At 37.3% G+C, this 24903-nt stretch overlaps 2 protein-coding genes across 2 annotated transcripts; one reads left to right on the top strand and one right to left on the bottom strand.

Moving 5' to 3' along the window:
* Positions 1-6601: 6601 nt before the first annotated feature.
* LOC128984788 (uncharacterized) lies at positions 6602-8042 on the bottom strand. Its single transcript, XM_054404155.1, has 2 exons — positions 7494-8042; positions 6602-6607 (listed from the first exon to the last, which is right to left on the bottom strand). The coding sequence occupies exons 1-2, from the start codon at positions 8040-8042 to the stop codon at positions 6602-6604; spliced, it is 555 nt and encodes a 184-aa protein (XP_054260130.1).
* Positions 8043-23367: 15325 nt separating this feature from the next.
* On the top strand, positions 23368-24442 carry LOC128986948 (39S ribosomal protein L32, mitochondrial-like). The gene has a single exon (XM_054407569.1). The coding sequence runs from the start codon at positions 23567-23569 to the stop codon at positions 24161-24163; it is 597 nt and encodes a 198-aa protein (XP_054263544.1). The 5' UTR covers positions 23368-23566; the 3' UTR covers positions 24164-24442.
* The last annotated feature ends 461 nt before the right edge of the window (positions 24443-24903 follow it).

Raw genomic sequence — 24903 nt, forward strand, 5'->3', positions numbered from 1 at the left:
TAGCTATAAAATGTAAAAATAATCAAAAATATATAACTCTGGGCAATGTACAGACAAAACTCAATAATTGAGATTTGCCTGTATATTCCAACCATGGTAGGTGTGTGTTACCTGTTCAGTTATATATTTAGGTTAGTTTGACTAGCCTGACAACCGGGCTAACACTAACAATGACGGGTTTTGGTTTTTACTTTCCTGACCCAATTTTCACAAGGTCAGTTTGTGTGGTGTATTTTCCAGGGTGGCTATTTCAGTGACATCCATATATCCATGTTAATCAGACACACGAACAAACACTGAAAGTCTTCAAAAATATTGTTCAAAATGGTTCTTCATGCTGGAAATATGTAAACACCTTACCGTACCTACCTTATCTAAAATGGTATAACTCATTGAGCGGAGCGAGCGAAGCTCTTATACGTCGACTCACGCAATCTCCTCCTAGACGGCTGAAGTAATCATTTTCAAATTTTGCATGGTGATAAAGACCATATCGGTGAGTGCTAACAACTATATGGCATTAAAAAAACTCTCTAAGGAATCCGCCCCACTGGCTCTAAAAATTTCAATGTTATCTTTATGGACGCAGTATTTGACACAAAAACAAAGACATAAGATCAGCTGTTGACTTATTAAGGACTTAACTGAAACGGTTACTTTAAAAAAGGTCGTAGGTAAAAGAATTATTGTAACTGTTATCACCGATATTAGAACAGAAACAGTTTCAAATTGCTACGTTTAAAGTTTTTGAAAACACGTGTTAAACGTGTAGTCAACAGGGCAGTTTTTTCTATTTCTGATTTTGTCAAGAATATTGTTTATTTTACACTAAACACAAACTTTGCAACTGCATTAAATTAATCTAGTCATCATCCATTAATATAGGTTCTGTGTTTGGGGCTGGCTGTAAATTCGTCAACGTTCATCTTGAACAACATAAAATACGTTGGTGTTACATAAGTGTTCTGATAACTGTGCCGTTCGCAGAGGCATCCACAAAATTGAGCGGAGTCATCAAGGGTTCATAGTATATTGTTTTTGTCATACTGCAGTAAAAACAGTCGTTTTCAATGCATGCGTCGGGTATCTAAGTAGCATGTTTAATAATAAGGGAGTAAAAATCGTTTTTAGCCTCTATGGAGTAAAAATCAGCTGTTGTCAACTCAGTTGTAAATTTTGATTGAAAACGATTGCATGTATCGAAAATATGTATCGATTCGTGCTTCGTAATCATTTTAACATATAGTCTACAGTCTCTTCCTGTAGCATTTTAGCATTGCAGATACATTAATCCATTCCCACACTCAACACTGCTCACTTTTACTACTTCCTTCACCACCCCCTACGTCGCGGACCTGTTTTCCTCCCTTCCCATAGCGGCGCATTTTAGGATTGCAGATACCTTAATCTAATCGTCACAAACAGTTTCCAGACTCCGGACAGCTTGACTACTTCCTTCACCACTTCCTACGTCGCGGACCTGTTTGTTTTCCTCCCTTCCCATATCATTTTAGGATTTCAGATACCTTAATCTAATCGTCACAAGCAGGTTCCACACTCCGGACAGCTCGCCTCGACTACTTCCTTCACCACTTCCTACGTCACAGACCTGTTTCCCTCCCTTCCCATAGCATCATAGGATTGCAAATACCTTAATTTAATCGTCACAAACAGTTCCCACAGTCTGGACTGCTTGCCTTTACTACTTCCTTCACCACTTCCTGCGTCACGGACCTGTTTCCCTCCCTTCCCATAGCATCATAGGTTTGCAAATACCTTAATCTAATGGTCACAAACAGATCCCACACCCCGAACCGCTCGCCTTTACTACTTCCTTCACCACTTCCTACGTCGCGGACCTGTTTCCTTCTCTTCCAATAGCATAATATGATTGCAGATACCTTAATCTAATCGTCAAACAGTTCCCACACTCCGGACAGTTCGCCTTGACTACTTCCTTCACCACTTCCTACGTCGCGGACCTGTTTTCCTCCCTTCCCATAGAAATTTAGGTATGCAGATACAGTATCTTAATCTAATCGTCATAAACAGTTCCCACACTCCAGACTGCTTACCTTTACTACTTCCTTCACCACTTGATTCGTCACAGACCACCTCGACCTGAAGCTAGTGTTGTCATTTGATTATATTTATGATACATACAGTTTCTGTTCTAATATCTGTGGAATAATGTTATCAGCTATTTCTTTATCTACTGCATTCAAAAGTCAACAGCTGATCATATGTCTTTGTTTATGTGTCAAATACTGCTTCCATGAGGATTACGTTGAAACTTTGAGACCCAGTGGGGCGGATTCCTGAGAGACTTTTTGAACGCCATATAGATGTTGGCACTCACCGATATGGTCTTTATCACCATACAAAATTTGAAAACGATTGATTCAGCCGTCTAGGAGGAGTTTGCGTATTACGAAATGCATAAGAGTCGACGTATAAGAGCTTCGCTCGCTCCACTCAATTAAACCCGTGCATCTAAAGACTAGTGTAAATTGAGCTCTTATTATAGAAGTAAAAATGTAATCAAACAGTTTAGGTTTGTTAGAAATAGGTAGCATAAGGCAAAACAAATATTGAAAAACTAATTTACCCTAAATTTACATATCACTTTTTAATTGCTTGTTTAACATACATAGAGTGATATTCCCGATTGTTTGATTTGTTTTAGTGTATCAAAACATAAAACAAACCTTAGTACTAGTACTACGTTTCAAGTTCCTAGGTTTAATATGTTTTGATAAGTAGTATTAAACTGTTAAAAATGACGAGCTGCTGTACCAGTGTACCATAGGTACACTACATTTTTCAATGGAAAGTATCGGGGAATATCACTGCTCTAATTAAGTAATAATTTTATATAGTAAGTAGTTCAAATCATTCGGTATACCTGAAAAAAATCTATCTATCTATCTATCTATATATTAATAGGCAAGCATGTTTCTTTAAAACCTTTTTTCTCAGCTCGTGTGCATCGTAGGTAAAATCTACGCATACCGTTAGAAAGCTGTTTTCCTCTAGGTGTGCAGAATCCCTTTATAAATTTAAATAGGCTCAAAGATAAGCACGAAAAATGAGTTTAAAAATTTGAAAAAAATTAACATGGATCTTATGCGTTGCCATGGTGACGAAATAACAACGAAATATAAACAGAAAATCAAAACAAATGGAAGAAACTCCAATCACATGTTTTATTTACAGTGTGGGGTAAAACTAGATAAGTGAGTACAGTACATTGGACATTTTTGGTCGAGTTTCGACCACTGGACGACCTCTCGTCTATATATTAATAGGCAAGCATGTTTCTTTAAAACCTTTTTTCTCAGCTCGTGTGCATCGTGGGGTAAATCTACGCATACCGTTAGAAAGCTATTTTCCTGTAGGTGTGCAGAATCCCTTTATAAATTAAAATAGGCTCAAAGATAAGCACAAAAAATTAGTTTAAAAATTTGAAAAAATTAACATGGATCTTATGCGTTGCCATGCTGGTGACGAAATAACAACGAAATATAAACAGAAAATCAAAACAAATGGAAGAAACTCCAAACACATGTTTTATTTACAGTGTGGGGTGAAAATAGAGAAGTGAGTAAGTTTACATTACATATTTTTGGTCGAGTTTCGACCACTGGATGACCTCTCGTATATATAAAATCCAATGTATGTTTGTATGTATGTTTGTTTGTATGTTTGTTTGTCCTTTATGGACTCCGAAACCGCTTGACAGATTGTAATGAAACTTTCAGGCCTTATTAAGCATTGTTCAAGGATGGTTTGTGTGAAGTTTGGTGCAGATCTGTCAAAAGGGCTCCGCCCCAGTGGCTCTGGAGTTTCCCATGTTAACCTTATGAGTACTCATATTTAAATGGAATTAAAGAATCTTAACAGCTGGTTCAACTAAACAATTTGATTCTGTGATGTTCAATAGCATTAAAAAGTTAATAAGTTTACCAACAGGGTGCAGCACGATTATTTTTTTTTATTTATGACAACAGCTAATTTGCAACCAAAAGGTGAGTGAGCGTAGCGAACTAACTTCAACCTGGAGGCGAGTTAGCGTAGCGAACGAGCTAACCTGAAGGCAAGTGAGCGCAGCGAACGAGCTCCAACCTAAAGGTGGGTGAGCATAGCGAACGAACTTCAACCAGGATCTTGAAAATGAACAAGCATTTGACATAAAACCACGTTAGGACAGGACGACGTCTGTCGGGCCAGCTAGTACTTTATAAAAGTTTTAAAATCATTATCAGCTGTTCCTATGAATTTCTCTAACATTTAAATTAATTGAGATTTAATCGCAGCTGGTCTTTCATATGTTTTGATTTTAATCCCATGTTATTTAAATGGGCCAAAATCGTACTTTGAGGACTTGCCAAGGGTTTACTGAAAGACGCTCGTAAATAAAGGCATTTTTATTTATTTATTTATGGGTCAACGCACCGACTTGTGACCCTCAAAAGGCACATCTACACGTCAAGGGCTTTCAAACAATATAAAAACATCAAAATTGAGCCAGTGGTTTGGGCTGTAGGTCCGTCAACATTCAAGGAGAAGGAAAAGGAGAACACGGAAAATTTGTGAATTTTCAAACTAGTTTTTCTTGGCTCAAACAGTAGCCTACCGTTTTTTAAATTCTTTTTTTTAATTATTTGAGAATGAGTGCCCCTATCCAGTAGATGAACAGTTATTTTAATAGCTTTTGTTTCTTCAGAGCTATAGACGAGTAAAAAAGCCACTTTGTCACGTCATGTATATGTACACTGCAGCAGCTGTGTACCGCTGGGGGACTTGGCGGGCCGGAACGCTGCCACGTTCCTTAATAACTAAAGGGTACTAAATGTTTAATTATTTATTTCAATTACTAATATATATAAATATATATTATTCTTGAGGAGATCTTGATAGAGTTTATGATAAATGAAACGTGAAACATTGCAAATTTTCGTTTCGTACAAATGTTTTCAAGCAAATTGAAATTAATGAAAAATGTAAAAATGAACAAAACAAGTAAATATGAACTATTTTTTCATAAATATATATACCTATACATGAATTTTAACGGATGGTGTTTTTGGCCTCTAGGGACCTCAAAACGAAAAATTAAATCGGTCCCGGGTCCACGTCTTACCATGAGTAAATGGGAAATTCGCTAACAACATTTCATTTCATATAATTTTATTCATTTCAGTACATCAATACAGGAATAGCGATCTATAGGCCTACTATATAAAGTTGTAAATGATTAATTTACTAAGTATCAAAATATAAGAAGGTTTCAACTGACTTATACGATCCCCGCCCATAGAACAGGCACCCTGCTAGTTAAATATCAAGATGTCTCTTTTCACCCAAGACAAGGTCAGTAAGTGAAAGTAATCATTTAAACAAACCAGGGCTGTGCGAATCCAGAAATTTTGGTTCGAATCCGAATCCGAATCATAGCTGTACAGATTTTTTCGAATCCGGATCGAATCCGAATATTTTAATTAATCCCGAGTCGAATCTGGGTCGAATCCGAATCTCAAATTTACAGCCATTATCGAACCTGGATCGAATCCGAATCTGAAATTTAAAGCTGTTATCGAATCCGAATATTTAAACCTGTTCAGAGTCGAATCCAAATCCGAGGTAAGTCAGCAGTACCAATTTTCACATTTTTAGACCACATTTTCTGGGGCTGAAATAACTGAGGGAATTGCTTAAAAAAATTCTTGAAATATGGGCCAAATAAAAAAGTTATAAAATTTAGGCCTACCTATTTGAAGTTTTGAAACTAAAAATTGGGCAAAAGTTAGGCATACCACCTAGGCCTAAGTTACTCGCTAAAAGTGATGGACTACCAATTTGTGTAGTCTAAAACATAGGCCCAGCCTATTATACACCTCGGTGTTAATCCTCCACACAAGCCTATGTCTGCATTACTATTACAAGTAACAACTCACACTGTGAGGTTAAGTTTACTGATAGCCAAGATAGGGTTCAAATGCGACCTACACTAATGTGCCTAAAACCTAACACCAAGTTGGTCAGGTTCCTAACATGAACCAGTCAACAGCACAAGTAGTTTTTTAGTGTCTAAAAAATTATATTGAAAATTATATTCGATCAGAATCTAGTAAATTTGAATATCGAATCCCAACTCGGATCTATTTCCAAGAAATTCGAATATCGAATCCGAACCCGGATCTCTTACCAGTAAATTCGAATATCGATTCCGAATCCGAATCCAGTTAGAAACAGTAGATTCGTTCTCGAATCCGAATCGAATCTCTAAAAAGATTCGGATTCGATTCGTTTTTCGAACTATTCGCACAGCCCTGAAACAAACTTAATAAACAGTATATTTTTTTAACAGGCAGAAGTACAAACAAATATTAAAAATTTAAGAAAACATTTTCATAAAAACAATAAAATTATCTGAATTTAATAATCTAAATGAGAAAAAAATGTAAATAAAAGTAGGCCTATACTGATGTACAAAATAAATATTAAACTAATCAACATAATGAATCTAAACTGATTTGTCTCCACTTCTTCAGCCTCCTCTTCCCCAACCTCCATGCCTCCATCGCCATCCACCCTGTCATTAGGCCTGGAATATAACAGAACAAAAATTAATATTAAAAACTGTATTCTGAACAAGTCTTGTCTTTTTATGCATACTTCAATTATTATTTAATGTGATCAGTGGCGTATTGAGGGGGGGGGGGGGTTCGCACCAGGCCCCACACCAACTGTGGGGAATTTATATTAATTAGAAAGCAATGTGGACTGTATTATAGTTATTTTGAAATTGGATACACTAACCTTTTGTTATTAAACTGATGCGTAGACTGGGGGCCCCCTTTGATGAATCCTGAAATGCTATAATGTTGATAAGTTCACTTTTTCACACTATATGATGTTAAAAAACACTTCAATTGTCTTTATAATAAGTTATAAGCCAGCGGTAAATATTTATGTTGGTAAAGAGGTTTATGGTATTTGAAAATGAAGGAGAAAAGGCATGTTAAGTCCTCATAGCAACAGGACTTGCCCAAGAGTGTGCCACTACTCTACTGAAGGAAGGAGTTGGTCATGTGATACATATCAGTGACCAATCAGAGAGCTAGTCTTGAAACCATTGGGGTTTGAAGATACTGATGCACTCTATGAGGAAAACATTTAACTATTTGAAATGGTATTTAAATGGAGATTGTGGTGAAATCAGTTACATATTATTAGAGTGCATTAAAATTAAAAATTAATATAAGAATACTTAGAACAAAACAGTATATATATTTGACATACCGGCCCCCTTGAACCGATCCGGTTCAACAGAAAACCAAGAACCATGCATGATTGAAATATGAGGAATAAAAATAAGGAAGGGGGTTGGTAGCCAGAGTTATGTTAGGTTAGTTTATAGGAAGGCGGGAAACCTTAACTACAGGTCGTGTTAAGGTTTTTGTAGATGTCTTGATTTGAACGACTCTTACAGTGCCATCTTGACCAGGAGAGGCTGAGATGATTCGACCAAGCATCCATGCAAGAGGTGGAGTACTGTCTTCATGAATGATTACTAAGTCTCCGATCTTGAGGTTTTCTTCTGGAGTAATCCACTTAGATCGTTCTTGGAGGGTCTGCAGATACTCTCTATGCCATCTGTTCCATATGTGTTGAGCAAATGCGTGCACAAGTTTCCACCGTTTCAGGCGATTTACAGAGATATCCGTGAGATGAGGTTCTATTAGAGACGTCAGAGGTCCTCCTGTCAGGAAGTGTCCTGGAGTTAATGCTTCAAGGTCAGATGGGTCTGCAGAGAGTGGTGTAATAGGCCTTGAATTTAACATTGACTCAACACGAGCAATCAGTGTTAGAAACTCTTCATAGGTAAGGATTTGTGTACCTATGACTCTCTTCAAGTGGTATTTGGCACTTTTTATTGCCCGCTCCCACAAGCCTCCTTGGTGTGGAGCTCGAGGTGGTATGAAATGGAAAGTTATTTTGTTGTTCTGGGCAAACCGTTGTGTTTCAGGTTTTATCATTAGGTCTTGGAAGCATTTTTTAAGCGTTGAGGCTGTTCCAATGAAATTGGTGGCACAATCTGAATATAAATCTGATATAGTGCCTCGTCTGGCAGTAAACCTAGTTAAGGAAGCAATGAATGCATCTGCTGAAAGATCTGTGACCATCTCCAAATGTACAGCCTTTGTGGCAAAGCATATAAATAAACAGAGATAGACTTTAATTGGCTGCAGTCGACGTAAGATGTGAATCTTTACTGTAAAAGGTCCAGCATAATCCATAGCAGAAACATTGAAACAACGAGTAGCCGTAACACGTCCAGCAGGTAAGTCGCCCATTAAAGGTGCTGTCAGTTTAGGCTTAGCTTTGAAACATCGAATACATTTAAATATTCTGGAGCGTATAACACTTCTCTGAGACAATATCCAGTAGTTTTGCATTAACATTGCTTGAAGGAGTTGTGGTCCTGCATGTAGATATATTTTATGAAAGAAATCAATCAGCAGGTGGACTACAAAATGGTTCTTGGGAAGCAAAATGGGATGTTTTGCACTGTACTTAAGTGGTGAATTTTTCAGTCTTCCACCAACTCGTATGATTCCTTCTTCATCTAAGAAAGGTGCAAGCCGTTGTATTTGGGTAGAACATGTTTTCTTAGCTTGAAGCGATTTGATCTCATTTGCAAAGCATTCCTTTTGCACACACCAACATATGCGATTTGTTGCACTTTCAAATTCCTGTTTGGTTAAATGAGTGGTTATTTTTGCCTTTAGCTTTAGACATTTAATAAAACGAAGAACATAAGCCATAACGTTTACAAGTTTAGACCATGAGGAATATTTACTTAAAAAATGTAGTTTAGAGTCATCGGTTGATGTTATGAGGTTGAATGTCTCTGATTTCAGTTCATTAAGAGATTCTTCAGGATCTGGGGAAAGTTTAGTTTGTGGCCATGTAATTGAGTCCCATTTAAGCCACTTAGGTCCTGACCACCAGAGCTCATGATTCATTAAAGCGGATGGTGTTAGGCCACGAGAGGCGCAATCAGCAGGGTTCTCTGCTGAGGAAACGTGTCTCCATATGCATGAAGGAGTAAGCTCTTGTATCTGAGCTACTCTATTTGCTACAAATAGTTTTAGCTTGTAAGATGGGGTGTGGATCCATGACAGAGCAATCATAGAATCTGACCACGCATTGATAGCTGTAATATGGTACTGTTTATCAAACTTATTGATGCAATAGTGAAGCAACTTGGCAAGTAAATGAGCGCCGCATAGTTCAAGCCTAGGTATTGTAGTGCGTTTAAGCGGAGCTACCTTTGATTTTGCAATCAACAAATGAGTTGAAACATTGTGATCATAATCTTCTAACCTTAAAAAGACACATGAAGCATAGCCTGATTCACTAGCGTCTGAAAAGCCGTGTAATTGTATGTTACTGGCGTTTACCATGGGAAGGTAGCGAGGTATTTTTAGATTGTCAATTTCTGAGAGCTCACTGATAAATTGAGACCATTTCTCAGAAAGTGTCTCAGGAAGCTGAGTATCCCATTCTAACCCTAAACACCAAATGTGCTGCATTAATGCCTTTGCCCAAAAAACCAGCGGACAAATTAGCCCCATGGGGTCATAAATCTGAGCAATAAAAGAAAGAAGTGCTCTCTTTGTATGTACTCCTAAGGGTTTGGGTATAGCATAAGAAAATTTGTCTGTTTGTGGTATCCATTTTAAGCCAAGGACACTGTGACAAGGTTGATCAGTGCTTCGAAGCATGAGGGGAGTTTCACGATGATCCAGCGGAACATTTTCAAGAAGTTTTTCATTATTAGAAGACCATTTTCGTAGCTGAAATCCTCCTTTGAGTAGTAAATCGATAACATCTTGCTGTAAGTCAAGGGCTTCATTTAAAGTGTCACAACCTAACAAAGCGTCATCAACATAGATTTGATCTTGCAGAGCTTTGGCTGCTAGCGGATGGTTATCACCTTCATCAGCCATTAGCTGTTGGATAACACGATTGGCTAAATATGGACTTGAACTCATGCCGTATGTAACCGTGGTTAACTGATACACTTTGATCGGATGAGAGGGCTCTTCTCTCCAGTAAATCAATTGAAATTTTCTATCATCTTCATGAATTAATATCTGCCTAAACATTTGTTTTATGTCACATGTGAAGACATATTTATGTTGTCGAAAGCGAAAAATTATATCAGTGGGATCATTATGCAGTTTTGGGCCTTGGTGTTGTAAGCTGTTAAGCGAGATTCCAGTAGAAGTTGGGACCGAACTGTTAAAAACCACTCTTAGCTTGTCTCCTTTAAAAACACCATGATGAGGTAGGAAGAAGTGAGGTTCGTCTGAGGGCGGAATTGATTCACAAATTTCCATATGACCAGAAGCCTCATAATCTTGCATGAATTCAACATATTTCACCTTGAAGTCTGGTTGAGCAGCAAATTTATTTTCAAGTGAGTTAAACATACGTTTAGCTACAGGTGCTGAAAGACCCAATTTCTGAGGAGATTCCTTAAACGGTAAACGACAGATATATCTACCGGTATTGTCACGTGAGTGTGAGTTTAGGAAATGTTTTTCACACTCTGCATCAGTTGGCGAAATTTTCAAAGTTTGAGGCGGTTCTTCAATTGACCAGAATCGTTGAAGAGTAGCATGAAGATCTAAGTCGTTAGTTGAGAGAAGAGTGGATATTCCACTAAATTGAAGCGGTTGATTGGAGGGAGCAATAGGTGCGGCACCAAGCACAACAAAGCCAAAAATTGTTCTCATAATGAAGGGTAAATTTTCTCCCATACTTACAGGCGGCTCAAGTAAAGTTTGAGGGAATAGATCCGCTCCTATCAATAAATCAATGGGACCTGGCAAGTCAAAGGTTGGATCGGCTAGCATGTATTTTTTCAGTTGAGCTTTGATGAAGGGTGAGAGTTGAACTCGAGGCAGGTTACTTGTAATCTGATCAAGAATAAGAACAGGATGAGAAGAGGCCAAATTTGACCCACTGAGGGAAGAGATATTCAGATGTGTGAAACCTTTAGGCTTTATGTTAGCCACAGAAATTCCTTTGATATCAGGGACGCCAACAGCAGAGCGTTTTACATTTAATATATTTGCACAACTTTCTGAAATAAGTGTGGTTTGTGAGGCGCTATCCAAAACAGCACGCAAAACGAGACCGTTTCCTTTGTGAGTAGAAACTTTCACTAAAGCGGTTGCAAGCAATACAGTATTATTCTGAGTACGAGCCAAACCCATAAGAGTATTCGATTGATTGACATGATCAGGGGACTTAACATTACTTGTACAGGGATCAGTGTTTGCTTCATTCAATCTTGTTTGAGCCTGGTCAAAATGCAGGAGAGTATGATGTCGTTTTGAGCAAGTAAGACAAGTCTGGTTAGATTTACACATTTTAGGTTTGTGCATACCAAAACAGTTTACACATAAGTCTTTACTCTTAATGAAGTCAAATCTGTCCTTAGTATTAATGCCCCCAAATTTAGGACATTTGAATACTATGTGAGTAGTAGCGGAGCAATAAATACATTTAAGCATTCGATCTTTGTCGTTAGACGACAACAATACAACATTAGCCCTATTAGTTTTAGCCTTATTCGCAAAATTAGATTTGATTGGGTGGTTGCTCTTATTTTCATTTGGTGAAAATGTTTTGTTCGAAACAGAAGCTAACTCCGCAGCCTCCTCTTGTGTACATTTATTTTCCAAGAAATGAATTAATTCATTGATAGTAGGGACCTTTTTTGAGTCATTACGTGAGTGTTCAAACTTAGTGCGGAGAGCAGAATCAAATTTACGCAAAATATGCGTTGTCAAAAGCAAACTTTCATTAGCAATATCATGACCAAGAGTTTTTAAGGCCTGGTAGTTTTCATTGTAAACTGAGAGAAATTTCCGCAATTGTTTGACAGTAGGCCTAGTAAGTTGAGGCAAATCTAAGATATTGTTAGTATGAAGAGTGATTAGCAACCTTGTATTGTGGTATCTATCTATCAGAGATTGCCATGCTATAGCATAGTTTGCAGCGTTAAGAGGCAAAGATTTCACCAAACTCAATGGCTCATCTGAAAGACAGGATAGCAAATATGTAAATTTTTCTATGTTACTGAGTGACTCATTAGTATGAACTGCATTTTCAAATATGCTATGAAACGACATCCACTGGTCTGGTTGACCAGAGAATTTACCTAAATCCAATGAAGGCAATTTTATTGTCGGAGGTACAGCCACAGCTTGTGCTGTTGAACTAGCGGTGGACTGATTCAATTGCTCAGATACTGCAGGTGTAGGTATTAATGTGCTACATAAGCTACTAATATTTATGTACAGGTCAGATATTTTATCTTGAAGTTCGGTTACCTTTTCATCTACGATGTCTTCAGGTAGGGGAGTTGTAGAGAACAACTTATTAACAATTTTTTCAAATTCTGCATGTTTTTGAGAAGCTGCAGTTGAAAGTAACTTTATTCTATTTATTTGTTGATCATTTAAAGATTCAAGGGCTTGAACAGTACTTAATGTTGTAACTTGCTTGTCGATACTACTAAGTCTTTGTTCAATAAGTTGACTTTGCTTGACAAAAGATAAAAATCTCATTTTGGAATAGAATAGTCAAACACACAATAAAACTCAAAAAGTCTGTATAAACTCCACCTTGGAATTTATAAATTAAAGTTATTTCTTCACTAGAAATTTCAATAACTTATTTTGCAAAGTATTTGCAATATAAAATCACACTAAGATGTAGCAGTCCTTTCTTCAGTATGTCAATGTTAATAAACACTAAATTATTTACATTTTAATTTACTTTCCAGAAGTTCCAGAAGTATCAATTAATACAATAATGAACAATATTACTGTACAAAGCAATCAGCTGTTTTCGTGATAGATGAGAATCAATAACATTTGTAGATAATCAGAACAAGGAAAGGAAGGATAATTATTTCTGGCTACACAATGAATATCCTGGAATGCAAACAGAATACTGAGAGGGGAAGGGGGGTATGTCTGCTAGAGATAAGGCTCATGAAATGGCTGAGATATAATCATGAATATTTAAAATTGGACATGAAACTAGACTTTCACTTTTGAGCATGTTTGGAAATGAAATATGAAAAAATCATCAAACTTAAATATGTTTGATTTTGAAAATATATAGTACAATGTCCTATGATTTAAAAAAATCAATAAAACAACACTGGCTTATTTAATAAATGTTCACAAATTATAAAAATGTGTTTGTGATAAAATAAAAAATGTATTTCACAATGAAATTAAATCTTAACAATTCTTTAAATATTTCCAACGCACTGAGTTTATCCATCCAGCTCGAAGGACCAAAAATGTGGGGAATTTATATTAATTAGAAAGCAATGTGGACTGTATTATAGTTATTTTGAAATTGGATACACTAACCTTTTGTTATTAAACTGATGCGTAGACTGGGGGCCCCCTTTGATGAATCCTGAAATGCTATAATGTTGATAAGTTCACTTTTTCACACTATATGATGTTAAAAAACACTTCAATTGTCTTTATAATAAGTTATAAGCCAGCGGTAAATATTTATGTTGGTAAAGAGGTTTATGGTATTTGAAAATGAAGGAGAAAAGGCATGTTAAGTCCTCATAGCAACAGGACTTGCCCAAGAGTGTGCCACTACTCTACTGAAGGAAGGAGTTGGTCATGTGATACATATCAGTGACCAATCAGAGAGCTAGTCTTGAAACCATTGGGGTTTGAAGATACTGATGCACTCTATGAGGAAAACATTTAACTATTTGAAATGGTATTTAAATGGAGATTGTGGTGAAATCAGTTACATATTATTAGAGTGCATTAAAATTAAAAATTAATATAAGAATACTTAGAACAAAACAGTATATATATTTGACACCAACATAGGCCTCCAAATATCAGGGCCGTATTGCCCTAATGGCAGACACTGTGATTTCCGAGGGCTTCGGCCTGGGAAGGGGACTCACTTGGGGCCTCAAAAGAATGTTTTATTCTCTTAATAAATTTTCTCACAATCTGTCAGAAATAGGGGGTACAATAATCCAAGTTTAACTTGTATTCTCATGATAGCTGAAAGCGTCTGCAAAGATTGCCTGATCGAAATTTACGACTACCAGCGATCGCGGGATGACGATAATCAGGCCTCGCAACCGCGAAAGATGTTCACGATTGCCCCGAGGATACCCACGATTTTAACCACTGCCGACCGTGGGAGACAAAGATGATGACCCTTCAAACACGGAAGACGGTGCCTGTCGGAGGGTGGTGGGGATAGGGGCGCTTCAAGGCCTACGTGCGGACATTTTTAGTTGCCATGGAGCTGTGGACAGCTGAGCACCATGAAATTGTAGTGAAAGTGTTTTTTAAAAGTGGCAATTCCGGTGTAGCTGTTCAGGGGTAGTCCCGTAGACGTTTCAACGTGGGTCCAAGGGGAAAAGTCTTAACTTGAAACAACATTTTGCTGTGGGTCTGTATGTAGATAAGCTGTAGCTCTGCACATGTCTGGCCACTCAGTAGAAGAATTTTATGATATGACCTGCACCTTTTATTCATACAAAACGGCAATCGTGCAACAGTTGAAGCCCAGTGGCTAAGCAAAGTGCATCTCATTTTCAGAACAAGTGATTGATTTGATTAAACGTGACAAAATTGCGTTATGAGCGACGAATCACACTTTCAACCACAACACATAGTCTTCCTCCCTCACTCTCTTGAAGTTCTCTGGCGTCCGGGCTGACCTGTTGATTTTTGTTTCAATGCTGAACTAGTAGCTCTAAAGTTGCTAACCAAAATGATGTTGCGAGTTGGGACTTTTCTTCTTTGATTCACATTGAAACGTCTACTGAACAGCTACACAGGTATAGCAACTTTTAACACATTCGCTGCGGCCCATCAAACGGCAGGCGTAGCCCCAGTGCGGCGCAGCCCGCAGCGTCGAACAAACCCGATTGCCGGGTGATTGGCTTTCATATTTCGGTATGACGAATATCAAATAACATGTCGTGATGTCCTGTTTTATGACAAGAGTTGACGTAGTTTGCTAAACACCCACAGATAGCAGCACTGCTTGGAATATAGCCGGTCCCATTGTATTGCCAATAGGAGGGAGAAGGATGGGACACCAAGTTGATTTTTAAGTTTGCCAAACAGGGATTTTATGGGGAAATTTTACTACCAACCTACAACACAACCAAAAGCAAGTCACCCACTACACGATAACAAAGTATAGGTTTGCCTTCGACCGACGCTAGAGGAAAAACAAAGATATACAAAAGGCATTACCAAGCGTATCCGATCGGCTACGCCCGCAGTGAACGTGTTAAAAACACTTCCACTTCAAAAATACATGGTGCTCAGCTGTCCACAGCTCCATGGCTACTAAAATTTGTTCGCACATTGGCTTTGTAACACCCCTATTCCCACCACCCTCCGCCAAACACAGGATTGACAGGGCGGCAAAGAAAACCGTCAAATAATTTTGTTTGTCAACTGCCCTGAATGACCTTTTTTATTTCTTAAGATAACAAATTGGCTTGTTGGGCAACGTTTTATGTCAAATGATGAGGTCATCACTGAAACAGAAGAGTATTTTGTAGGCTTTTCAAGTTTGTAGGGTAACTTACTATTTATTTGAACAGCATTTGAAGGAGGTTGGAGAAACTTTAAGATAAGTGTATAGAGCTAAATAAAAGGAGATTATAACAAAATAAATCAAATTTATCCCAAAACTGTTATTCTATGTTTTTCTAAGGACTTATTGAACCTCGCTCGTACTAAATACCTTAGTGATCTATCAGAATTGTTCTACTTGTTTCAACTGCTTCTGTTGGCAACGCTTTTCCATTTCTCTTAAAATAATTTTTGTTTCAGTACTTACCAAATGTAAACACTATGTCATATTCAGAATTAATTATAATTATGTTGTCAAAAAATATAGCCTACATTTCCTAAAAAACAAAAGCAAATTTTGGGCACCTCTCCAGTTAAAATGCTCGTTATACTAGGAATTCAGGAGGGTTATGCAACATAGGTTTCAGGACACGGCCCTGGATTTATAAGTATTAAATTTAAGGAAATGGCAAAACTTACCATAAGTTAGTTCTCTTCAATCTTCGTCTTTACTTCGCCCCATCCTCCATCTCCTCTTCCTCTGGCAACTCTCGGGCCTGTATCCTCCAATGTCGGAGGATATTAATTACAACGCCCCCATTCTACTGGTAGGCTACAGCTCTGTACAGAAATATTGCAAAAAATAAAAAATAGTGTTATACAAATAATTTTAGTCTAACAAATAATACAAGAGTGTAGACTCCTTCTAGATTTGCGATATTCAAATAGGTACAGCTAGTAGAAGAAAATTTGTTAGCAATCTGGGTCAAGTTAATATAAATACCTATTAGAATTTTTATCAATAATTTGGTTTGGACAAAATAAATTGCTTCAAACATTAATTCATTGATATTTCCCAATTTGCAAAAATTCAAGCTATAGCCTAATTAAAACAACATGTTACGAGATGTACGGTAATCCAAATAAATTTTAAGTAGGGGCCTAGTTTTAAATTGTTATAAAAAACTATAAATTTGCATACAGATTATATATTATCCTCATGTTCCACCAAAAACTATTGTAACCGTTCCGTCACCATCAGTCGGCAGTGGTTGATACTACATACATTTATATGTAGGCCCACTTTAACCCTTTTCTCCTCGTGTGCTGTATCTGTCGGTAGTATCGGTTATAGTTCTTTTAGGTTAGTTGATACTTTTTGGAAGAGTTGATACTTGAACCTTGAACTGTTTATTGTCAAATGAAGCGAGCAGAAGGCCAAAAACAAATTGTTTATATAAAAACCTGCTTGTAAAAATGTAAGATTGTGGGTTTAAATATTAGTGTTCAAACGTCATTGAATTTGATAGTATACATATTGTGACAGATCTAAGAAATGGAGAAAAAAGTAAGGTTAAAAAAACATATCTACTTGCTTGCATGGCATATAACATGTGAAATGGAAGGTTTTAGGACAATTGGGCACAGTTCACAGTTCTATCCATTAGAAATGGCTTTATAAAGTCACCAATCACCATACGGCTTTTGGGAGATATGGCTTCGTAGTCTACAGTAGGCCTATGTTTTGAAATTCATGAATGCAAGTTCGTCATAGTTTGATTTTTAAAATGTCTACTTGCTTATGACAAAGACAAATAACAGGTTAAACGGGAGGTTTTTGGACAGTTGGACACAGATATAGACATTAATAATGGCTTTAGAGTCAGTAAACAGCTTTTGTGAGGATACGGCCGTAGCCTACAATATTTTTTGAGATTTATGAATGAATTCGATCGTCATAGTTAGTTTTAAAAATGTCTAATTATTCATGACAAATAAAGGGGGAAAAAGGACGTTATGCACACAGTTCTAGACGTTAAAACTGACTGTATAAAGTCACCAAACGGCTAAGGTCACAAGTAGGCATCCGGCAGTTACTGTCATAACCTAACCTAACCAACCAAACTTGCTGATAATGAAATAAATCGAATGAAGGTTGAATTCTGTCCATAAAATAAATTTATAAACGCAAACAATTCAAACAAAAGATATTGTACAGTTAAGAATAAACCCACGCAAATATGGACATTAGGCCTAGGACATAAAATGTTCTTTCCATTTAAGATAACCCAACCAGGAAAAATTTAAAACGCATTGTGAAACCCATCAATACCACTAGAAACAAAAATAATATAGTTCTACCGAAACCCAACTTAGAAATGTATAAAAATAAGCCCTCATATGCCGGTGTATAGTTTTTAAAGTTAATACCAAATGAAATAAAAGATATTAAGGATAAAAAAAAAAAAAAGTTTAGACAAAAACTTAAAGAATTTTTGATAGAAAAACCCATCTACTCAATAGATGAACTTTTTATGAATGTATACAGATAGTTTTATTTTCTGTATTTTTTGTTTAGGTTAAGTATTTGTACATAGTAATTATAAGCTTGACACTATTTATTGTACGTTTTGTACATAATATAAATAAAGATAATTTGAATTTGAATTTGAACCTAACATAACCGCCGCAAAGCGCTGTATATCTGTAGCCTCCGGATAATACTTACCAAAGTACCGATTTGAACTATGAATAACTTAGTTATCACGGCAGTATGGTAATGGCCTCCAGGGTACACAACTCTGGTCTCTCATCTGCAGTGATGTCGATGGCAATGTCGTCCAGAAAGGTTAGTCCTCTTAACTTATTGGTTCAAGACAATAGGGTATTTAAACTAGAGACCAATTTGGGCTCAGGTCAAATTACAGCCTTTGCTCCAGGATCATCTATAAAATTAACATTGAAGTCATCAGCAATGAATGATATAATCCAAGACTAGTCTTACACCAAATACAAACCTCTCTAGAATATTTTACAGCACTTAAGTTTACGTCCTACACTCATTCCAATGAATATATTTCTTTAATACTTTCTTTCTTATTACTTGGCGACCATACAAAGTAGGTATTTTAAGCCAAGTATGAATGGAGATAAGTGTAGGATGAGTGGCACGATCTTGTAGTCTTGTTAGTAACTAAAAGACCGACATTCCTTAGACACAGCTGTTAATTAATAGCCCATACAGCTAATGGCAACTAAGGGACCTACAGTTTATAGTGGAATCCGAACCACATTATTGCCTTGGTATGGGCCTAACTTATACGAATTGGTCTAATTAAGTTATCAGGATAGTAGGCCTACTGCGGAGAGTCGTAGTAAGTACTCACTCGTGCGGACGTTAATCCACACCAGGGAGTATCGAATCCACAGTGCATGCCTATAAATATCCACAAATCGTGACCTACTAACTTAGTAGCTGGATTACAGGACGACGCCACACGTCCCAGTCATATTAATTATTTCATTCGATAAACTTAGGCCTAAGCCTATATCAAGTTTGTTTAGTTAGGGTAAAACCTAACCTAACTAAAGGAATGCAATATTCAAAATACTAAATAGTCTATGTATTTGATATCTTTCATTTGAATAAATGTAGGACATAGCCTAAACTAAAGTGCAGCCAAATATTTTTACATAAACAAATTCTCAAAGTTGACACTGGGTCAGAGGGGATAAGAGACAATCCTAATAGCCTAGGGATTTGCCTATTCAAACATTTGCAATAATATTGCTCTATGATCCAGAATTAGCCTACGAACAAGCTGTATCTTAGGTTCTTGTTGGTATCTTACCTCTTACCTTCTTGTTGGTGACTTACCTAAGTTAGTGTCTGGTAATGTTTTTAAGTTTTTAATCCTATAAAAATTATTTCACATTATTCCTTAAAAACTATTGTTTGTAACACTTGAGTCATCTATTTTCTTGTAAACAAGGAAAGAAATAAAAAAGATAAATATTTACAATATAAAAGTTTAAGTCCATAAATGTAGATGTCCGTCGGAATTCGGAATCAAATATTGCGACTTGCGACTCGTGACTTGAGGAACTGAACGATGAATTAGAACAACTCCTTTTCAAGAGTAGCTCCGAAGAACGGGAGCTTGTCGATGTACTGGGACTATTTCAGTGTCGACAAAGTGAAACTATTTTATTGTCGACAATATGGGATGTCGACAATTTGTGGTGTCGATCATTTGCGACGTCGGTTATTTGGGATGTCGGTTAAGTGGGAATATTCCAGTGTCGACAAACTGGGAATAATTCAGTTTCGATCAATTTCTACGGTTGTCGATATTATGGAACCCACCCCCGTAAAGCGGGGCTACTTGAACCATGAGGGGTTACTTGAACACAGGACAAAAAAAAGATTTAAATCTCTATTGGTTCTGCATTACTGAACATATCGACGTGGTTCATCGTTTACACAACAGGTGGCAGCACTAAGCGGGAGGGCGAAACGTCAAACGACATTTTTCTTCTTCTTTCCTGTCTCTGATTGAGGTTATGTTTATGTGCTGTAAACATGTGAGTTTTTGTGAACTGCAAACTTCCACATCACATCTACTTTAGTGCATACAACAGATACACGCAAGGTAATTTTTATTTTTCATGTCGTATATATTGGTTAAGAAAATAGCATATGTTTGTTACATATATCTAAGTTTATAACACTGTAAAAACTATAACTTATAAGTTGTGTGCTGATAACCTAGAAATGGGGTTACTTGAACCCGGGTTCAAGTAGCCCCAAACCACTAAAAAATGGTTGGTTAGTGCTTGTGGCTTGTAAACTGCTTGTAGTTAAATTGACAAGCTACTATTTATGAACATTTATTTCCAGAGTTGGAACTGACAATGACCCGAATATACAAGAGGACTCCTGGGAGTAGAAAATATGCCGATTTTACGGCAGAAAAACTAGAACTATGTCTCAATTCTGTGACATCCGGAGAAATGTCTCTACGCGTTGCAGCAGCCCACTATAATATAAGCCTATCTACAATAAAAAGGCGGTTGAAGAACAATGTAGCAAACAAGCCTGGACATCCAGCTGTTTTTACCTCCGATGAAGAGCGGGCCTTTGCCAGTCACATTGATAAAGTTTGTGAATTTGGATTTCCCGTGGATGAAATGGACTTTAGGTTCATTGTTAAAAGCTACCTTGATAAACAAGGGAGATCTGTGAACTGTTTTAAAAATAACCTCCCTGGACCGGACTGGACAAAATTGTTTTTGAGAAGAAACCCACAACTGTCGGTTAGATTTGCAAATAACATAAAGAGAGCTCGTGCCGCCATTGATGAATCTGTAATAACTGAGTACATTGATAATCTTAGTGCTTTGACTAAGGATGTTTCGCCAGATTGTATTTACAACTACGATGAGACTTGTATGTCGGACGATCCTGGGAGGAGCAAAATAATTTGCCGCCGAGGGTGCAAGTATCCAGAGAGGGTGATTAACTCGACTAAGTCTAATGTGACTGTAATGTTTTGTGGCAATGCCGCTGGGAAATCTATTCCACCCTACGTAATATATAAATCAGAACACCTTTGGTCAACTTGGGCGGAAAATGGCCCAGTAGGTGCAAGGTACAACAGAAGTAAGAATGGGTGGATTGATCTGGCTATATTTGATGAATGGTTTACAACTCACCTTCTTCCTGTGCTAAAAAAACAAAATGGCACAAAAGTTGTAATTGGAGATAATTTATCTTCGCATCTAAGCTTGAATGTCGTTAAATTGTGTGAGGAGAATGACATAAGATTTGTCTGCTTGCCTCCAAACTCCTCACATTTGACGCAGCCCCTCGACGTCGCCTACTTTAGGCCTCTGAAGTCTAAGTGGAGGGACATCTTGACCAAGTGGAAACAGTCTGAAGCTGGAAAACGAGTTGCATCTCTTCCAAAAGACCAGTTCCCCATGCTTCTAAGAACCGTATTGGATGAAATTGCACCAAACATGGAAAACAACCTGAAAGCAGGTTTTAAGAAAGCTGGAATTTACCCCGCAAGTAAAGATATAATTTTAGATCGATTGCCGAAACAAGACAGATCAGTGAACCTTGACCTAGTTGGGGATGCTTTCTTGGCTCATCTCGAACAGAAGAGACTTGAATTTGTAAAACCACAAGCCAGAAAGAAGAAAGTCCAAGTCGCAGCTGGTAAAAGTATAACTGCAAACGACATTGAGTCTAGAGAATCAAAGGATTCTACGTCAGGGGAAAATCCGACAAAACAAAGGAAGAGAGTCAACGCAGCTCCGGAGAAAAAAACACCTGCAAAGAAAATCCGTAAGAAACAAGATCTTGAAGATTCTACATCAGATGATGAGGATGCTTACAGCATCCAGGATTCTGGTGACAGTGACTTTGTTTTATCTGAGGATTATTCTGAAGATGAAATTTTTGCTCCCATTGCATCTACTTCGACTAATTCAAAGGACTTAACGTCAGATACACTCCCTACAGTCCCTCCTAAGCCTGTAGCAGACGAAGAGGATGAAGGTGAAGGCTCCATAAAAAATTCTATTAAGGAAGGTAATTTTGTCTTAGTGGCGTGGAACAATCTGTTATTTCCAGGCATGATAACGACCCTCGATGACGATGGTGCAGTTGTAGACTGCATGGAAAGAATAAAAAAAGGTTGGAAGTGGCCCGCAAAAAAAGACATTCTTCACTACAAGTGGTGTGATATTAAAAGGAAAATCAATCCACCAAAACTTATTAAAAGGGGGGTTTTTTCAGTGTTTTTACCAAGGCAAGATTGAAACATCTGTATTAAATAACTGAGACTAATAATGTGTGCTAAAATATCTTAAGTTGTTAACTCAGTCATTGTGATGTAATTGATGCATAAATTTACTATTCATTTCATAATTATATAAATTTTTCTGGCCTCTGAAATGTCTCTGTAGAGTTTTATTTCCAAATCCCAGGTCTTACTTGAGCCCACTGCCTCTTTAAATTGATTTAACAATGTAAATACGATATGGGTCCAAGTAGCCTCAACAAAGGGGTTACTTGAACCCAATTTAAAAAAATAAAAATAAAAATGTAATCAATAAAAATGTGTATTATAAAAGGCGCAAAGTGGTTGTAAAATGTCTAAAAAGTGGTAAATACCTGGTTATCAGCACAAATTGTACTTTTTAACTATCATTTAGTCTACAGTTACCGAAAATGTATAATTTTTGAGTCCAAGTAGCCCCGATCTACGGTACTCTGCTAGTTTGTTCATATATGTAATTTTAGTTAAAAGTGATGATACTATCGGAGTGACGGTTTGAGGCGGTGTCAAGTTGTCGGCTGCATCGACGCTAAACCGCCACCTCTCACGCTCGCGTCTAGGTGTCACCCAGACAAGGTGTCACCTCCTCTCTTTGGAGGTGACGACTAGACGCCTTCGTACATGACAACCTGTCACCTCGCACGCTTGCGCCTAGTTGTCACTCCGACTACCTGTCACCTCATTCAAACGGTGACGGGTAGTCGGGAACGATGCGCGACAACGTGTCACCTCAAAACCTGTCTTAAAAGGTGACGGTTGGTCGGGGTGACTGGTTGTCGAGGTGACACGTAGTCGCTGTCCCAGTAAAAGTATGAGCCATATAGGGAGGGTGTCCATCCGGTAAGATTAATAGCCAAAAAGGAAGAGTGTCCGTGAATCCCGTAAAAGTGTTACACTAATATTAAAAAAAATATAGGCTGCATGTAAAATCTACACCTTCAACATCAGGGATGCATGCTTTAAAGATTTGTCTGGCTTTTTATATCTTGGAACGTTGAAACAGCTGTTTTTGTTCATTGGTTCATTGCAAAACATGCAAGTGCAAATTGCAAAAGTAAACATAACCATAACAACATAACCTTATCCTAAACTAAAACCTCAGCTAAAACTATAGGGTAGGGAAGAAACAAGAAAGGTAGAAATTAAATAACTGAGTAACTAGACCAGACCCATTGTTAGATTGGATTTAACAGCATTATTGTTAGCCAGGCAACTTAGCCTTATAAAATATAAATCTTAATCGCTTGAGTTACAATGTTGTCAAGATTTGTAAGTGATATAAGCTTGGCAGTTTTGAAATTGGAGAGAAACATTTTACACTTCCTGCCGAGGGGTACAATTCAACACGAGCAGCAGGCTGAAGATTTGTTTGATGTAATTGGAAGAAGCCCCTTTAGGCCTACGGCATTGCCTAATTTGAAAAGTGATTCAGTGTTATGGGCAGTTCCCAAGAAAAGAAAATCAGTGGAAAAAAGGTTAAACAGAAAGTTTGGTTGGCCGAATCAGGTTTGGAAGCCTTTAGTCTTAAAGAAAAACCTAGTAACATGCGGATCTTGTGGGAATCCTTTTGAGGCTGATTGTCTCTGTCCAACGTGTTATTCAAAAGTCAAATCAGAAACAGAAGAGATGCAGGATGCTATTAAAAAAGAAATTGGCCTCAACCCCATTGACAAGGAGGTGGTGTACATGTACAAAGGAGAGAAAGACGGGTGCAGAAATGATGATTTTGAAGGTAAACGTATCATTGAAATGCCTAAAACGCGATCTCAGTGGTTCAGCAAAAACTTGCTTATAAAAACCACCAAAGTTCTGTCATCAGCATCAAGTATTAAACCATCTGATTTGGCTTAAATTTGTGAGAGACTTGGGCTAGAATAGAACTAATTAATGATAACCGGTAGTATTTTTGCAAGATGGTTTTGTCGTTAAAAAAGGTTTTACCGTACGTTTGCTAAAATGTTCCTTTCGGTAGACATTTTAATAAGCCTAATGCTTTTAATTTACATCTATCTGAATAAATTAAATTGTTAACAATGTAAAATGGACTAATTATTAGGTCTATAACTTATGGTTATTTTCACAATGAAGTTGTAAATTGTACATTCTATGGAATAAATGTGTGTTTTTTGACCAGATATTAAGTTGCTTTGTAGTTTTTACATTACCATTTAAGATGGGGATGTCTCCAAGGTGCGTATTTTAACCCAAATATGAGTGAATGATAAGTTACGTTAAGTCTCCTCTAAACACATTGGCCTCTTGCAATGTTAATAACATTAATAACAAATGTTTAAACATAAACATTGCATAGAAGCTCCAGTATCAATTAGGCTAGTGCAAAAGCTGTTTTGGAAGGCCAGGGCTGAGGTGTTGCCACTTTCGTCTCGCCACGGCCTTGTATAAGGCCTAGAGAAAGCCATGGTGTGTGTAAGTTACTTTGATATTATATGGAGGCTACTTTTTTAATACCAAGCTGCGGAGGTTATCATATAAATATGTTTGTAAATAATACAATACCGTATTATAAAAGTAAAATATCTACCGTAGGTACCTATCTCTAGTTATTTTAGTGCATAATATAGTTTGCACAG

This window comes from Macrosteles quadrilineatus, unplaced genomic scaffold (assembly GCF_028750875.1).
Source record: "Macrosteles quadrilineatus isolate MER2022 unplaced genomic scaffold, UCM_ALF_1.0 Scaffold_2__2_contigs__length_208266976, whole genome shotgun sequence".
In the NCBI taxonomy this organism is placed as follows: domain Eukaryota; kingdom Metazoa; phylum Arthropoda; class Insecta; order Hemiptera; family Cicadellidae; genus Macrosteles; species Macrosteles quadrilineatus.

Excerpts from the sequence above, each read along its gene's own strand:
- LOC128984788 (XM_054404155.1), bottom strand. The coding sequence starts at position 8,042 with ATGATAAAACCTGAAACACAACGGTTTGCCCAGAACAACAAAATAACT.
- LOC128986948 (XM_054407569.1), top strand. The coding sequence starts at position 23,567 with ATGTTGTCAAGATTTGTAAGTGATATAAGCTTGGCAGTTTTGAAATTG.